The sequence below is a fragment of the Zosterops lateralis genome (genome assembly GCF_965231275.1).
Source record: "Zosterops lateralis genome assembly, chromosome: 8".
Lineage (NCBI taxonomy): Eukaryota > Metazoa > Chordata > Aves > Passeriformes > Zosteropidae > Zosterops > Zosterops lateralis.
The window spans coordinates 34,399,457-34,418,313 of record NC_139768.1 but is presented as its reverse complement, the minus strand read 5'-3'; the positions used below and the strand labels follow the sequence as shown (position 1 = coordinate 34,418,313).

The following is an 18,857-nucleotide window of genomic DNA, read 5'->3' as shown; positions in this document are numbered from 1 at the left end:
GAATTAACATGAACTAATGAAACACAGGTTTGAAGAACACTTGTTAACTTGGGGTTGGGGGTTTTTGCTGCACTTTAAGCCACTACACAGATCTGATTGTACCTCAAGGGAAATAAATACAGAGCTGGATAGACAGTGCTCCAAATTCAGAGCTCTTTTATTCTTTATTGAATATTATGAAAATAATCAATATTTTATTCCTATGACTGTTGAGTCAATACTTGCCTGCAGTACTCTGTCAGAATCTTCAGGCTTAACCCGCCAGTTTTATCATCAGAAAGACTTCAAACATTATCATCATAGTTATCAACTTGTTTGCATTGAAAAACAATTTCTTTTTGCCTTGCAGGTGGTACTGTGAAGGAAAGGAGCTTGAAAACTCACCAGACATTCAAATTATCCATACAGGTGATCGACACTCATTGATTATTGTTGAAGCTTTTGAGGAGGACACCGGGCGTTACTCGTGTTTTGCTTCCAACATCTATGGAACAGACTCCACTTCTGCAGAGATTTACATAGAAGGTAATGTTACAGGTCCTGCAGAAACTGATGGTTGAAACTGGTCATCCAAGATACAAGTATTTATCTGATTTGCTAACTGTGATTGTTTTGTCATTAAAAAAACATAGCAGGACCCAACACTTTCCATCATTACTAATATTATTCTTTTCCTGTAAAACACTTTTGACAAGGGACCATCCCTTACATTTTACTGTGTTGCTTCCCAGAGATTTTATATATCTCACTGCAAGATCCAAGTCTAAAAATATTCAGATTCTGAAACCACCTTGTATTTTTTGTCTGTGGAACTCTATGCAAGTCTAAGAAATTAAACTTTGTGTCTGATTCTTAGAAAGCTTTCCCTACAGTCATTATTGCAAATTGAATGTAGGACAGCTTCCTCTTAACTCTTTGTTGGGACCTTGTAACCAAAATAAATATGCCACCAATTTGATATTCTACTTGTCCGGTAGATGTGGAAATCAAACAGAACATATATTTGCAGATTTAGGTATCTTTTCTTTCTCCTTATGCTTTTTACTATACCTAGTAGGCCTTAGAGTGGTTTATTTATTAAATTTCTTTTTTACACTTTCTTGGGTAAGATTTGAGAATGAATCCATTATTGTGCTAGCAGGACTATAAACTTAAAATAAACACATAGGATTTTTTTTTTCTTTTTTTTTTCTCGGAGAAATATACTACAGGCACCATCACTGACCATAGTGGGACCATTCATAAATTAAAGCACTGCCCTAAAGATGAATATAGCTCTGCTGTTCTTCTTCTTCCATGTCTCTAATTTGACAGTGAAAGGACAAATCCTTTTTTAGTATCTGCACTGCCCCTGACATTAATGGGATATGTTAGTGCTCAGCAGGGATTTACAGGTACTCCAGACAGGGGCCAAGGTCTGCTTTTACCCAACTCAGTGGGTGCTGGATGGGAGCCATGGCTGATGGAGATGCTCTCTAGCAGGAACTGCAGAGAAAATGCAAATTCCAAGCACAGTGAAGGCAGAATCAGAGATGTAAAATGTCTCAGCAGCTGACAGCAGTTAGTAAACAGAGATAGTATCTTATTCATATTGTGCTACAAGGCACTAGCTGGAAAATAATAGCTATGATTCCAGGCCTCTCTCTTTTTCCTTTTAATCTGATTGTATCAGGTGTCTGAGAGAAGAAAGCTCTTACTTGATTCACAACAAATATGGACTAAATCATATTGGCATTTGAAAGTGAACACAGGGAACAGCCAGGTATCCATTCACTCTTGGATGTTGTTTTCCTTACTTCATTGCACCTCCTCCCAAATCTGCCTTATCTCAACAGCAGTTCTGCACCCTCCATAGAATGGAACTGCAATGGGATCTTTTGTCTGGGCACAGCTTTATAATGCATATCCATAGAGTGGTCTACAGGAAATCTGAATAAAGGTTGTACCATTCATAGGGAAACTCAAAAACCCCTCTGCTAAACGATTTTTTTTCCATAGGCATCTCTTCTTCTGACTCTGAAGGTGAAATCATCAAAGACGAAATGGATCAGTAAGTTTAAAATCAATTACATTTTCCATATTTCTTACAGTTAAAAAACCCACAAGTGCAGACATTTCAGTTTGCAGCTTCCAACACATTATCATTCTGTTTAGGATTAGTTTGGATTGGTTGGGTTGAGTTTTGTTTATGTGCTTGTTTGTTTTCTTCACAAATAGTATGGAACAAACATTTGTTTGCTTTTGGGTCCTCAACTTTAAATTAAGAACTGGAATTTTAATATTAAATATTAATATAAGAAGAAAGATGTTACCATAAAGATTGAAATTCTAAAATCAAGTTACTAAAACAAAAGCCATTTGACTAGATCCAGCTTAAATGCTGATTTAAGTGTCTGACTTGGACAAAGAATGTAGTACAATTTCTCATGTGAAAATACACAAGGTTTTTGGCAGAATATAGGTAGAGATTGATTATTTAGATTTAAGATAAAGAAATTAATAGACATGCAATAGAGTGAACTGAAATGATGGTACAAAAGACTACTTAATTATAAAAAGGAAATATGTCAGATGCAATCTAAAATCAGGGAAATATTTATTTAATCATTTATTTATTTTTCCTGAATGAAATCCATCCCCTGATGATTTAGAACCTGATCCAATGCTGTTAAAATTCTTTCAGAATCAAAGTCCTTCTATTAACTAGAAAGGGAGTCAGACTTGTTGAAAACTAAAATAATTAGACTTTGATTTTGAACTCCTTTGTATGCACAGATTCAACACCAAAAGCAACCAGTGCTTGATAAAAGAGGTGTAAATCAGATAGATTTATGAACCCTGTTCGTTTTTTCTATCACTAAGGAGAATTATACTCATTAGAAATGACAGTTTTTAAAATGCAAAGAGAAAACATTTGCATTTGACTGAAGACCTCAGGCTGACAGCAAATCCTGTTGTGTGCAATTCAAACGTCAAAGTCATAAAGCACTCCTGATGGAGTTGGTTTATGGACTTCAATAAATGTTAGGGGTTTTATAAAACTTAAGGTTAAGAAAGTCTCAGACTTGGGATGAATTGTGAAGTTTTCCATTCTGGCTCAGACTGTCCAAGTGTCACAGGCTTTTTTTTTTTTTTTTTTTTTTTTTTTCACATTAATCTCATTACGTGTTAATGTAGGGTTGACCATGATCCTGATCACTTGATGGCATCTCTAAATCACTTACCTCATCAAGTTGTGAGGTAATTTTTTTCTCAGAATGCTGCTCTGACATCATAGGAACATGTCCTCAAATGATCACAATGAAAGACCAGGTTTGGGTGTAATAAGAGTGTCTTCAGTTTTGCTTGGCTTCCAGCTGTCATCACATGAATCTGAACATCTGTAACTAAAGGGAGTTAATATGAGAACAGGTGTTCTAAGAAGTTCAAAAGAGGAATCAATCAGTGATCACAACAGTTGTACCTTCACTCTGAGTAAACCTTCCTCAGTTTTGAAGGCTAGCTTTCCTGAGGAGACCTCAAACTGAATAAAACAATCAGCTCTTTACTCTCTGCATTATTTCACCTAGCAATAAAATTTAAAAGGGTCAACTCTTGTATTTCCATATATAAACAACCACAATGTGAAGAGGTGTCAATCTGTACACTAGCAAAATTGATGATATGTTGGTCAGAAAGCATGTCTCATTTTTATTTTTCAGCAATTAATTATTCAATCTGTATCCAAGCAAACTGTGGTATTTTCATTACCTTAGAGGCCCAGCTCTTCACAAAATAGAAACTAGCAGTGTCCTCTGTGAAATCAGCATTGCTTTCTCATGATGCTCTGAGCTGGTAAGAGCCACAATTTGGTTCATCCAGGCCATCTATGGCAGCTTGGCTGAACCAAGTTTGAGATCTTACAGTGGCCAGATACAGAGGCTGACTTTCAAAAGGCAGTTTTACCAAGGAGCATAGATCAGCTTAGATCAAGAGGAATTCAGTCCCAGGAGTGAGGTTGGGGTTGACATGTAACTGAGACACACATACTTAGGGACACACAGACAGCTCTAGCGTCCAGTTAGAGAACTTTTTCTTGGTTAATATTTCCCAGCAAACCAAAGCCAGCGAACACTTCTGTGAATGCAGCATCTCCTGCGGTCAGAACTGCAACCAAGCATCAAGAAACCTCCAAGGCACCGTCAGCTGTGATTCAGCCTGTGTCTGTACCTGTCCAGACTGTGTCAACTCCGGTGAACCAGGTAGGGGGGACACCATGGTGAATCTCAAGGACTAAAAGCAAGCTTTTAATAAAGTGGTTCTTCTACAGTTTGTGACTGAGAACCCCAAATTTTTTAGCATTTGCTTTGCTGTTGAAGTTCAGCTTTGAGCCTGGCAGCCATACAGTCCACAGAGGAGAGGCCCTGCCTCCAAAGTAACCTGGAGCACCTGGCCAAGGGCAGGGCACTTTCCTCCCCTGGCTGCAGGAGGTGCATTCCAGCAGCTCAGGGGATGGAAGGGCACCTGGATGTTGGAGTCACCTTCCTGGCCTCTCCTCATTGCAGATTGAGGCTCATCCACTTTCCAGCTCAGCTTGTTTTCCTCTCCCTCACTACAGAACTCGGTTGAAATCTTTTCCTTTCAATGAAACTTAAAATAAGTTGAATAGTTTCACTACTGTGTTTATTTTATATGTAGATAAGCTTATTTGCCACATAACATTTTACTACCCACATCAAAGAGTTTCTAATTAACATCACCACGCATTTGGAGTCGTTTTTGTTGCAAACTGACACATATTCACAGCTGTGAATTCTTTCCTGATAGGAAAGAAGAGCCATACTTACTCAAAATTGCAAAGTTCATGAGCTCCCTCTCAAGTTTCTCGCTTTGCAGTGCCTTTTCAAAGTTTACAGAATTAGATGGTAACCAATAATCAGATACTGAAGAGGTGAACTAATACAAGTTTACTTTTGATTACAATGAGAATAGAACTAAGCTTCTGCATCACTTTGCCATTTTGAGAGAAGATGCTTCAGGGTAATAGTTACTTCAAAAATCACTACTTTTAGATTTTTTTGGCTTATAAGGCACCATCTGTGTAATTTGGCTATTTCCTGAGATACTGAATCATTAATTCTGCTGTTCTGGGGCAACTCCTATTGCAGTAAAATAAAAGACTGTATTAAATACTCAACCCATACAACAAAGTTTTCCAGGAGGAACACAATTCCATTCTGTTTTCACTCAGTAGGACCAACAGGTTGATATCACACCTCTGTAAAAGGTTTGATTTTGCAAAGGAGAAGAATTATAGTAGAAGTCACACATTTGACTTGACATAACCTTTCTTTATTAGCATCAATAACTATTTTGTAGGTAAGAATTTTTAATACAGGACATTGGCCAAGCAGACAACACCTATTTGCCTTATTGAAGTATGAAGAAAAGATGTTACAATAAACTGTGCTAAATCTTTTCTTGCCATGATTAACTGAGTAAGGCAATAAAGTAACAACAGCCTTCTTGCTGTTTTCCCATCCAGGAAGATCACCAGCGGTTGTCTACAATAGAATTTCTGTTCATTGCATTAGGTATTTCGCTTTGGACTTCATCCACCAAAATCTCTTTTATGTCATTCCAAAAGCACATTTCTCTTGTATATGAAAGAAATAATGTCTGTACACCTAAATATTATCTTGTGATGTTTTGCAATCTGCAGGCTCAAAGCCCCACTAACTATTTGCAAGGACTGGATGGAAGGCCTATAATTGCTGCTCCTGTATTTACAAAGGTAATTTCTTCTATGGCATATTTGAAAAGTAGAGGTCAAATAACTGTGAAGAGAGATAATTAAAAATTAGCTCTCAAAAAAACCCCGAAAAAAACTATGCTTTTCCTAAGCCATTCAAGGGTTTAAGTGGCTTTATTAAATCTTGCTGAAATCAGTAAAATCAGTATTACTTCCAGACCATTGAGACATTTACTGTCTGTCTATTTTCTCTATTAGATGCTACAGGATATTTCAGCTTCTGAGGGGCAGCTTGTTGTTTTCGAATGTCGGGTGAAAGGAGCCCCTTCTCCAAAGGTTGAATGGTATAGAGAAGGAACACTGATAGAAGACTCTCCAGATTTTAGGATATTGCAGAAAAGTATGTTTCTTGTGTGAAAATATTGTGTCTAATAAAATATAGGCAAGGAACAAAATTTCTAACATAGCAACACTGCGAATTTCTTATTACAACTGTAATTTTAATTTTCAAATGCAGTCAGAGCATCTGCAATTTTCTCTAAGTCGCTGAAATGCTAAAATGCTAAAATTGTGAAAATGCAACAGATATTTCTTAAATACCACACTAAACTAAAACTAAATTAAACAATGGTTCATCATATCTTGATTTCATGTGGGTCAGAGTTTCAGAAACTGTCTTCAAGACAAAAAAAAATTGTGCCAATACTGAAAAAACAAAACAACCCAACCAACAACTACTTGGAGAATTTACTTCCTATTCCCCAGTTCCCAACCGTGTTCATATTGTTCAGTGGCTTTGACACACCACTGAGTAAAAAGCCTGGCTGTCTTCACTTCCCCCAAACAGAAAATCTGATCAAAAAGAGTATTCTATCATATTTAGAAGGTCAAACTCTATATTTAGTGCTTAAGGAAAAAGAAATATTGGCAAAAATAACTATATTCAATCTAATAATTCTGCTCTTCTTCTCTTTAGAACCACGATCTATGGCTGAACCAGGTAAGGATCATCAAAGGTTCACGATTTTTGCATTATATAAATGTGGTGATTTGACCTCACAAAATATGAATTATTAAAAATTCAGTATTTAATTAATGTAATTTCTTCTTTTCCCCATGTTCTATAGCTACATTCTAGACTGTTCCATAAACATGTAATCTGAATTAATTCAATCTCTTTTGAAGAAAATGTTTCCATTCTGCTTTGACCCACTTTTAATTCAGGATCTAAATGAGCTAAAGATTAATCAAATTAATGTATTAGTATCCCCTGTACATCTGAGGTCCTGAAGTATATGAGATGAGGTAGACCTGAGCTATTTTTATCTAGTTTACCAGTTAGGGAACATTGCATCAGGTATTTAGCCATGTCAGCCATTCCCTGTGCTCCCTACTAGCGTAATGTGAGAGTACCACATCAGGTGCTCCATCCCTGATATCAGCAAATCCTATAAATGTGGCTGGATCTGCTGATATCAAGGATCAGGGCAGAACGTGGACTACTTCACAGGGCTGGAACAGAGGAGCCTTATAGCTTTGATTATTTCTCCATGAGAGTTTCACTCTCCTCACTAGCCTTTTTGCCATTAAAAATATGAAGCTGCCCCTGTGAAGATGGAAAATTACCAAAGAAGTATTAAATCTTATGGAATATAAACTTCTCTATTCTCCTTGCCCTATTCGAAATGTTTTTACCCCAAAAAGAGCATTGAAAGAAACTGCTTCTGTCTGAGATTCAGGAATGAAAAAATGGAGCTTCTACCAGAAGCCACCAACACTGTTCTGTTACTGTCCAGTGGCATCACTGCTGAGTAATGTGAAGCAGTTTTTAGGGGATAATCAGTTGGGTGCAGTTGTCACAGCTTCATCACCTGCTGCTCATTCAGAAGGAATCTGGATTTCCATGCATGCAGTGGTTGGCAGACCCCAGCACGATGAACTAGATATTGTAATGCCTTAAACTAGTTCTGTTATCATACTACTATAATAAACTGTTATTCTCCTATAGTTGATAGCAAACAATCTCTTTGTTGCTCTTAGGTTTTCCTTGGTGATGACATGAAACAATCAAGTTTAAGTGTGTTATGGCCTTCTGCAAAAGTAATCATAGAATATTTATCCTGTAGGGTTTTAGGAAAGTTAATTGCAAACTTGTAGAAAAACAGTAGGTGAAGAAATTTTATCAGCCCACATTTCAATTCACTTTAGATGTTACTGTCCCCCCTCCTGCCAGCCACACCACCAAACCAAAACCCTTCAAATCCCATCATGATAGGTATTTATTAGCTGGCACTGCTGCCCAGACGTGTCAGATACTGGCCAGACAGGAATGTCATAAACCCAGACTGACTTTTCTAGATGGAATTTAACTTTTCCTAGTACAATTTTGCTAGAATATTTTTGGTGCCCATTGGTAATCTTCACAAAGAAATCAAAAGACAACTTTCTGTAAGCACAGTTAGGACAATCCCCTCTATCTGCAAATCTGCACTGGTATTTTTGAAAACAGGTCTATATGTATGTGTTTTATATTTCTCCCCCTTACAGAGTGACTCCACTTGAATTGTTCCCAATTATAATTAATCTTTCAATCTGCAGAGATTAAAATAAAAGTTTTACTGAGCTGAGAGTTTGGAGTACACTATATATTTTTCCAAATTAAATTTTAAGTTCTTTAAAGTCTGTACTTCATGTGTCAGGAAAACATTTTCTAATGTTTTCCACACACTGCTGACACCTGTTCTTTGCTTTCATTGGGCATGCTGGAGCACAGAGGGTACCAGTTGCTGCAGACAATGCTGATAACAGCTGCTGCACACAAAGGCTGCCAAAATTGATAATACTAATAGAACTAGAAACAAACTGAGCAAGGTGGAAGACCTTAAGAAAATCTCCTCAAAGGCAGTCAGGGTTCTGTGTGTTTGCCCACCGGATGTTCACTTCAAGTACTAACCCTGCTCTGATGCTTTGCAGAGGAGATTTGTACTCTTGTTATTGCCGAAGTATTTTCAGAAGATTCTGGCAGTTTCACCTGTACTGCAAGCAATAAATATGGCACAGTGTCCAGTATAGCTCATCTAACTGTCAAAGGTAAGAGTTAGTTTGAGTCCTTTTGCTCCCTACTAAATACAAGCAGAGCAGGCTGTGATTTATGCTGTGTGCTGTTGACTAAAATGCAGCTCAGGTTCTGGCAATGTTCTTCGTAACTAAAAAGTGTGAGAATTCTCTGGGGAAGAAAAAAGGTTGTATTTCAAAGATGTAATGGAATAATTCACTGGGCACATGGCTGAAGACCACTGATTGATTTTCCAAACTGGAACAGTGTCCCTTTTCCCTCTACCTTTACAATATGCCTTTTCCAAGGGAATTTGTTCTTAAACAAACAAAGTCAAACAACTCAGTGCAACAGCTGGAAGGACATCAGAGTGAGTTTTTTGAACTGTAACTTCTGTGATTTCATTTCACTATGATTTCTGACATTTGCATATCCCAAAGGTTTGCCCTTTCCTCTTTCAGCCCCTGAAGACAGCAGTAATGCTGCTGCCCTTCACACCACGAGCTCCATCGACTTTGTGGCTACTGAGCACCAACCTCCCCCACAAACTCCTTCCAGCCACGGAGCAAATCAAACACCCAAACCTAAACTTGAAGGTGTTCTTGTGAACCACAACGAACCCAGGTCGAGTTCCAAGGTAGGGCTCCGTGTCCACTTCAAGCTGCCTGAAGATGAGAAAGGAAGTGAATCATCCGCAGAGGATGGACCTGGCACCACAAACCAAATCAGACCCAACCATTTCCCAGAGAAGATAAATGGACAGCCAATGAAAATACCAGAGCCAACATCACCATCCAAGGAACCTCCCCCAGTACTGGCTAAACCAAAGCTGTAAGTAAACAGAAGTCTCATTCTCAAGAGCATTACTGATATTATTTAGTATTTATTGACCACAATGCTATTGCACTAGAGCAAAAACTCAAATGCAGAATAAAAATATTACAATGGCATTGGCCTAATTAACCATAATCTTAGAAAACAAATTCTCCAGCACCAGATTATTTTTTCTGTATATCCCTCTCAGAAGAAGTGATCTCCAATTTAAAAAGGAAAAGGTTTTCCCTTTGAAATGTTATTAATTCCACAATGTTTTTTGCTGCAATCAAAAGGTGAAGAACACTGATCTTATGCAGGTAAAATAAAAGCAGACATATCTCCCTCAATTCTGGGTATGAAATATTGCCCAAATCAGACCTATTTAGTCTTACACATAGTACAGACTGGCAACCAGTGAGCAACTGTCATCCCAAAGGCCATGCCTCATGACTTGTATGTCCCACAAACGTCATGTCCTGAAACAGATAAAATACTTGGAAATGCTCAATAATATGAAACCACTTGAACTAAAAAGCACCTGCCTGATTGGTGCACTGGGAGCTCAAGGGGAAACTTGAAGAAGTAATGTAGTTTTCTCAGAGGACAGTTTATGGAATTCACACTGCAGTTTATTAAGAAAAGTATTTTCAGCATTTTTCCAACCTCCCACACACTGTTTAACAGAAAGCACACAAACGCCTTTAATTTCACTTCTTAAATAGGCAGAAGCTTTACCTAAGGACTTAGGAAGAACTTTATAAATTAATTTACTGATACTCTTAAGCAAGGATGTAACTTCATAGCATAAACATTACAAGGAGAAGACAGAACTTGCATTCCTTGTAGCAGAGGAAGAACTTGGAGCACAGGGTTTTAATTTGTGAAGCCCACATTCCCAGCCCTACATACTTTCTGAGCTATAGTGAGTTTAAGGGGAGGACAGAAGCAGTTTTTAAGTACCCGATACTTGCATAAAACAGAATTTCTCTCAGCTCCCCCTCTCAAAAAAGCCACGTTACACAGGATTGCTTTATTATGCAGAGGAAAATCAGGCCCACACAACTACTAGCTCTCTAACATTCTACTTTACGAAAGCTTGAAATTTCTATCTTTATCTGCCTTTAATGTGATTTATGTTTAGTGCATTGTAGAAACTAAGTCTTTTAACTAAAACCAAATTATGTTGAGTATGTATTTGCTTTGTCAGGAGCAGTTGTGATCGGTCTCTACATCTACATTTTCCACTTTTTCTCAGTAGTTATTTAATACTCCACAGTTTATTACACAATCATTTTCCATATCCTCTATGTCTTTTCTAGTTTTTGAAGGGAAAAAGCTCTCCTGTTTTTCATGTGCTCTATTTCCATATACATAATAATTAAGTAAACCACTTGACAAGGCAAAATTATTTTCCTTAACTGCAAAGTATAAAAGCCTTGAAAAACTATCTAGTAGATAACAGCTAGAAAAATAACAACTGCATGGAATGCAAGTCCTCTCTGAATTATCCACTGAAAGTCAACACCACCTAAACTACATTGGTAGTATCTCCTATGGTGAATTATTACAAAGCTTTATCAGTCAAAGCTGGTTTCAGAACTCACTTCAGCAGGAGGTAAATAATGCAACCTGGCTTACAAACACTCATTTAAATTACGATTCACCAAATCTCACTCTTACTTACACAAGCAAAGAGGTACTAAGGTGACTTTGACAATGCTATCCCTTAAATATCTTCAAGTAAGAATTATATTTCACAAGCTAAAATGTAAGAATTATCTTCAGTCAAATAATTTGCAGACAAAAAGCTTTGGTGCCTCTGGCAAAGAAGAGGAGATGAAGGAAAAGGTTGTTTTAGTAGCAAACTAATATGCTCTTCTCATAATGTTAGATAATATGTCATGTAGCAGTTTACCCATCTCTTACTGTGTCACAGGACATAGAATTTTTCATTCTGAATTCATATACAGAAATGCAGCCCACTGGCTCATTCGGGGCTCTTAACCAATTTTGTTCATCTTTATTTTTTTTCTGTGCAGTGATCAGAGCCAGTTAAAACAGCTCCACAACCAGGTCTTGCTTGAACAACAGCAGGTGCATCAGGCATCTCTCAGAGAGCTGTCATTCAACACCACTTTGGTGAATTCTGCTACTTCCCTCTACCAGCAGTCCAGCTCGACCCTGTACAAGCAAAGCTCGGCATGTGCTTCGCACGCGTTCGGCTACAGCCGCCCCCGGCAGCTCCTGCCGGCACAGGCGGCCCCGCCGGGCAGCCCCTCCGCCAGCTCCCCGCTCACCTTCGGCAGCGCCCCGCCGGCAGCTCAGAGAACAAGCAACATGGAAAATTTCATAGCGAATCCTCCCCCCGCCCCAGCAAGGTCGTCAGGAGGGTTTACCAGCAAAAGTGAGCAATCTCTACCAAGCCCTAAAGAATCCGTGCTGCCTTCATTAACACTTTCTACAAGCAATGTAAAACAGTTTCAGGCACAGACTGTGACTCCCGCTCCCCTATCCCCAACCGGACGGATCCAGAATCCAGTAGCTTTCCTCAGTGCTGTTCTCCCCTCACTTCCCACCGCGCCATCGACCAATGCTATGGGACTGCCCAGGAGTACACCAGCCACGTAAGTAGCAGAAAGCACCTGCACTGCAGCAGGGGCAAAGACTCAAAGGAAACTAGGATGTATTTCTGTTCAGGTGTTCAGTGGGGGAGTCACTGAAATGCAAGTCTTTTGTAAAATAGAAAAGTAAGTTATTCATATATTCTGGTCATTTAATCTAACCTTTACATCCAGTAAAAAAAGAAAGGATAATACCTTCTGTAATAAGACAGAACTCAAGATAGAGAAATGTGAGCATACAAACAGATAAACAAGAATGTGGGGCCTCAGAGATACGTAAGACTATACTAGTGACAAAAGAGATTTCATGAGCTTGCAGGTTAAGTCACTCCAAGACTCTTTGCTTACACCAGTATAAAAACATTCATACCTATTGTAAGCAACAAGTAAAGTTTTAAAAGTACCTTATACTGCAAGGTGTTTTTTTAGTCCAGGTGAATCTAAGAAATAACTTGTGTAAAGGTATTTTTCTGGTTGCAGTACTTTCTACGTTTGAAGTCCCTCAGAAAATCTTAGGAGAGTTAATGGTTTGCACAAAAATACTTCAATTAACAGCCAGCATGATTTCTATGACAAAATAGCTACCATGATACAAGCAAATAAGGATGACGATGTACTGGCAAGGTGGTGGCCTTAAGAGTCTCTTCTTAACTGGTGGAGTTGAAATGAATTTCCCTTTTGTGGACTATGTGAACTGTGTTAGCATGGCTAGCACCTGTACATTGGTACAACTCTTTACCCATAGAACTCCAAATCCTGCACAAAGTAAGGAGTATTTTCCCCTTTTATCAATGGTACAGTTCAAGGTAGTGATAGCCATCAGCAAGTCACAATCTCCTGACTATCCTGCTGATACTACATCAACCAATCTGCTATTACAACAGAAAAACGTGTCCCTGTGTCTATAGCATTCACCACTCTGTGTGCCAAGAATCCTGCCTTCAAACCAGTACTGCACTGCTACTCACAGACCTCCCAGTTGCCCAGCACAGCCACATAATTGCCATCACCCCATGGCATGTGCCTGGAGTCTTCCCAGCCCTGGCATCCTGATTAGGCACACAGCGTAAAGCTATAAGGTCACAGTGAAGGTTTTCACTTGAGCCAGCTCAAGCCTTTGGTCTGCTTCAACAGTGCTGCAAGAACAAGCAAAAGTCAGCTGCAGCTGTCACCATTCCCCTTCCACCCTCCAGAGTTGGGGCACAAGTGCTCAAGGGCTTTTCTCTTTGCATTAATGACACTTGAACTAGGCAGTGTGCTTTCCTTTTTCTCACTGCTGCACAGGCACAAGTCAACACAAGATGCCTGCAGGCAGACTAGTTCAATGTGTTTTCTTCATTTCAGCCTTCCTGGGTCCCAGCCCAGAGCTGAATCTGCACAGCTTGTGCTCCTTTTGCTGAGATTGAAATCTTGACCTCTGCATGGGAGAGTCTTAGCAGGGCACAAGAGGTCAGGAAGGAACCTGAAAATTATCACATTATCTGTGATAATCTGTAAATATCTATTGAAGCTTCAGCTTCTCTTTTTGGCATTATCAGTGACAGTAATTCTGGCTACAAAAGGAGTGAGAGCTCAGTGTCTGCAGAACAGAACGATGAGACCTTGCAAAGAAATCACCAGTTATGCCTTTATCTAGAGCCTGTTATCAAGATCCCAACATCTATTGGGATCTAGTTTTAGTAAACTACCAGAATATTGCACACTCCCTAGCAGTGTCCTGCTGCGTGCTCCAGCACTGCACTCTCACAGTCTCCTGAAAGTCTTGTTTAAGAATTTAGCTATTTTCAAACCTTACTAAAATTAAACAGACCACATCTATAAAATAAAAATCAAAAAATAACTCTTGATGTTAGGTGTCATAAAAGGGTGAGAAACTGAAGAAGTAAAATTCATGGAAAGAGTAAATGAACAATGAAGATGTGAGATAAAGATCAATGAGAAATTGTATTAACTTTTAAATTATTGCCTGATAGCATCAAATGTACACATTGCACACCTAAAGTAACACCTACACTCACTTTAGCATTTACTGTGACATCATTATTGCAGGATAAATATAAATTGAGCTTAGATGCTTATTGTAGCATTACGATCCTTATTTCCTTTAAGATGTGAGTTTTTAATTTATGCTGCATGGGAATGAGATGCTCCATTAAGATAGTAATTAAAATAAATCACATCCTGTATTGTGCTTTGGCTTCTATGTAAATAAATAATAGGTTCCATCATAACATATCATATCACACAGGTGACAAAATATATACATACTGGTTGCTGCATGTTAGTATCAGAATTTTCTTTTAATAGCCCAACCCAGGGATTGACAAAGAAAAACCTGAAGCCACTGCCATTAGCAACAGAAGACTCTATTCGGGAAAACAAAGTTGCACTTGTAAAGGACCTGGAAAGAAAACTGCATTTCAGAGAGGATGCTAATCAACAAAGTGGTCAGCAGGTAAGAAAATCGAGTGTTATTAAAAAAATTTCACCCATGAACAAGACATAAATGATGATGTGGAAAAAAAGGTGTTTGTGTGGGTGAGCTGCTACACTACTTTACAGGAGGATCTTTCATGTCAGTACTGGTTGGAATAGCAAACTGGAGCTTTAAACAAAAAGCATGAGGGATGCAGCTGTAGAAAATTTGTTTTGTGACTGAGCAGCATTTTTCATTTCTGATCATCTCAAAGGCTGCTATGAATATGAAACTTCTTCATTTTCATGGAAGCTTCTGGACAGTGGCTTTTACTTTTTTGCTTTAAAGGTGCTCAATTCATTGCACACACACATTCATACACTGTATGTTTTAAATCAAAGAGTAAAGTAACAAAACAGTTTAGGATAAGGTTTTTGTTTTTCTTTAGGTTGAACGGAAATGGGCTTTCAATTTTTTAGCATTAAACCTATTTTTCCAAATTTAAAAATTTTCCAAATTTTCATTCTTATATGAATTGTCAAGGACTTCTTGGAGAACTTTGTTTTAAGAATTTAGCAAAATAAAAAACCTTTTACAAAGTTCAAGGAACAAAATATCAGTTCACTCTTAACTGGAATCAATAAATGTGCTGGATCTGCACACTGTATATGAAACTAAAGAAGAAATAAAAAATGAAATAGTATTTAGAGGTTGGAATGACTGTAAATCAGGTTCAAGCACTCTCAAAAAACAATAGGGCACACTAAGAATTGTTAGATAGCTGCTCTGCCTGCACGTGATTATTCTTCTCTCACCTTGGCCACAGAGCCATCCATAGTTGTCCCACCAGCTCAGGCTTAACAAATAAAGGTTTGCTGCTCAGGCAGCAAATAAGGGTTTGCCCTCATCTCTCATCAACCAAAGAACTTTTCCCAACATCCCTCGGCCTTTCTGACAAAGAACATGCAGAGAGAAGCAAAACGCCACCGAGGCTCTGGAGCAAAGTCCCTGCTGTGGACAACTGCAGTGTAATCCCTGGGGGTTTTTAATTTTGCTGGTGACCTTTCCTTCTGGCAGACCACACTGCCAAAGCACTTTGAGTAAAACAACTGGCAAGCAGAACGTTTTGCAGATGAATCACAAGTGTTACAATTTGTACTCGCTATGCTAGTAAGACAAATTATTTAGGGAGCTACTGTGAAATACCGGTCAGTCTTTGGAGTTAACTGCATGATAACCCCTTTAGAAACAATGATCACTACTAGTGTCAAAGTTATCTGCTGACAGCAAAAGTTATTTATACACTTATTTGCTGTTCTGTATGAGACCAAGCCTAAATCTTGATTCTCAAATTCCTCAAACACTGAAAAAGTTCAAAGCTAGCACTTCCCTAATTGTTACAGTAATTTGAATGCCAATGGCAATGAATTAAAATCAATAAAAGTTTATTCATTTTCCTCTCAATTCTCAACTTTAATCCCTTGTGATTTTACTCTTCTCATCTAAGAAAAGCCTACTCCAGCAAATCCAAGCCTGAGTCTTCTCCTCGATGAAGGCAGTGATTATTTCAACAGATGACAGGATGAAGAGTATTTTCCAAAATCCCTGTTGCTTCACAATACATAGAACAATCAGCATCATGAGAATAATATGCTGGAGTGCTAGATTCACACCCATATATTTTGTCCTGTTTTTTCCTCTCACAGTTAACACAGAATTAAAAAGGAGACATTTTCATCCCACACATAGGATATCTGTATTAAATCAATTTAATGGTAGAGAAGGGCTTACTCTCTCATAAATACAAATGCAAGTCACCTCTGTGTGAGAGATCACTGCATAATGGAGTACAGCATCCAGTAGGAATTTCAAATGTTGGTTTCCTTATATTGTCTACATGCTATTTTAAAAATTCCTTCTCATAAAATGTGTCCTCTGGTCTATTCTTATTTAGAGCATTGTACTGGGACCCCACATTTCAACAGCAGAGTTCATTCTCATTTACAATACCTGCAGAGCATGCAGGGATCATCCAGAGCAAACAGATAACAAGCCTGTGCCTTAAAGCCCTGGCATTGTCTTGTATTACTACATAAGGGGCAGTAATGAACAAGAGAGAGATTTGCATTCTGGTGCTCTATTTATTATCTAAAATTGACTTCCATATGAAAAGTGTTTAGCTCACAAGATGATATTTTCCTAAGTGTCAGCATTATGCACTCAGCATGATATCTTATAATCCAGATGTACTCCTTCTGTTTCATCCAGTACGTCATTCATCACCAACAATAAAGAAATCCAGGATCAGAACATAGTTGGGAATTTTGCTGATGCTGCATGAGACAGACTGGATTAGTCTCTGGGCTTCTACAGCTATGATGACCACGAGGTGCTGACAGAAATATAAATATGACTTTGCCAAGATTCTAACTGCAACTTTGATCAAGTACATGCAATAACAAGCTGTCATTTTTACCAGAAAAAAACTGTCATACCCATCATTTCTGCAGATGGTGGCAAGCTCTAGTACCAAGTGAAATTTTGTCACAATTAGGAGTGGTGAAAAAAATGTGATTCAGTTACACCCAAACATCTTCGGGCAGATTTGCTCAGTTCTTTCAAACAAAAGGTGCACTAATGGCTTTATGCAATCACAGGAAGATGTTAGGACAAATCCCAGGATAGAGGAGACTTGACTCAGTATCTTCCTTGGCTTGAAGACAATCAAATTCATAACTCTGAACTCCCATAAGGACAGGCTTCACTCCTTGCCAGTGGGTACATGTTGTGTTTGTGCTGTCCCAGATTGCTCCAATAATTCAGCATTCTTTAACAGCAGGAGAAAAATCTGGAAATTCCACCTTTGAGAACAGCTTCTGTACCAGGTGACCTGAGCTAGAAAAAGCTAGCTAGATGGTACAAAACCACCTTCTCCAGCTCCAAGAATAAAACTTAAAACTTTCAGGCACCAAGAACAGGCCCTCAATTAGTGGGACATTGCAAAGAGCATTTCAGCTCAAATGATCAGGGTCCTCTGAGGAAGCTGTTAGAATTTTTTCTTCCAGGTTGTGATGGAGAAAAGGGAACAGAGACAGACTGAGACAGAGAAACAAAGAGAGAGAATCTCTTTACTTCAGAATTCTCTTTACTCCAGAAACGAGGACAAAAACCACTGCATTCTTGTCCTTGTTGTATCGGGTATTTCAGTATCTCTGCAAAGTGAAAGAGGACAAGGACAAAGAAGATCCATCCACTCCCCCTCACCTCCAGAATGTTTTCTGGCAAAAAGCTTGGAGTTGTCTCTTGGAGGCTGAGATTGAAATGCTATGAGATCAAGCATCCCAGTCTCATAATCTCAGAGAGTGTCAGGTAACTGCATCACTTGATGAAAGAAAGAGAGCACAGTCAGCGTTACCTCCACTTCCCAAAATCTACTAGTCTAGTCCGTTGGGCCTTCCATCTGTCCTACAAGTAAAATACCTCTGTAATGTTTAGTTAGAATGTGTCACATAGAAACAAAAAGATGTATGAGGAGAAAAGGAAAGATGGAGACTTTGGAGAGACTTTGGCAAATGGAAAAACATAAATATGTAGTAGAAACTAATTCTTTTCCCCTGGTATTTGAAAGTATTCACAGGCTATACCAATATAAATAAATCTATAAATATTTCCTCTTTTAAGAGAGGAAATTCAGCTTTACAGGCAAAACTCAGAGATTAATGATATTTTCTCCACAACATTTTGTTATACAAATAATATAAAATAGAAAAATGAGGTAATGAAACCTCAAAATCCTGGACAGTAATAAAGCTAAATTAATTACCTGTGCTATAATAAAGGAAAGCAGAGTTAAATCCTGGGGTCTGGTTTATACATTTTGGTTATAAGAACCATAAACTGTGCTCACATATCTGTGTCATTTACTATGAAGAATATCATGTGGCAGAGCTGATTGGTTAAGTCTTACGTAAGACTCAGATAGCAGCCTTATTTTTAGGACAAATAAAAAACCTACAGCTGTCTAGAAAATTCTGCACAGCTCTCACATGAATATTCTTCATCCTTGCTCGAGAATACTTGATAAGAAATTTCAGAGCAGAAGACATGCAGGGTTTGTCCAAAAGCTTTTAGATCACTAAAGGCCAAAGCCATATGCAGATCCCAACTCATCACATAGGCCCTGATACCAGTAACACCTCAACACTGAGGACACAGAAC

General features: G+C 38.4%; 1 protein-coding gene across 2 annotated transcripts in view; it reads left to right on the top strand.

Moving 5' to 3' along the window:
- Positions 1-18,857, top strand: part of MYPN (myopalladin) — a 74,551-nt gene that overhangs the window by 33,603 nt on the left and 22,091 nt on the right. For both annotated transcript variants that reach the window (XM_083866553.1, XM_083866552.1), the window contains exons 3-12: positions 350-525; positions 1,999-2,050; positions 4,094-4,241; positions 5,702-5,773; positions 5,990-6,131; positions 6,708-6,731; positions 8,705-8,821; positions 9,248-9,617; positions 11,642-12,226; positions 14,531-14,678. In XM_083866553.1, the coding sequence (XP_083722679.1) occupies positions 350-525; positions 1,999-2,050; positions 4,094-4,241; positions 5,702-5,773; positions 5,990-6,131; positions 6,708-6,731; positions 8,705-8,821; positions 9,248-9,617; positions 11,642-12,226; positions 14,531-14,678 (1,834 nt within the window). The remainder of the gene's footprint in view (positions 1-349; positions 526-1,998; positions 2,051-4,093; positions 4,242-5,701; positions 5,774-5,989; positions 6,132-6,707; positions 6,732-8,704; positions 8,822-9,247; positions 9,618-11,641; positions 12,227-14,530; positions 14,679-18,857) is intronic.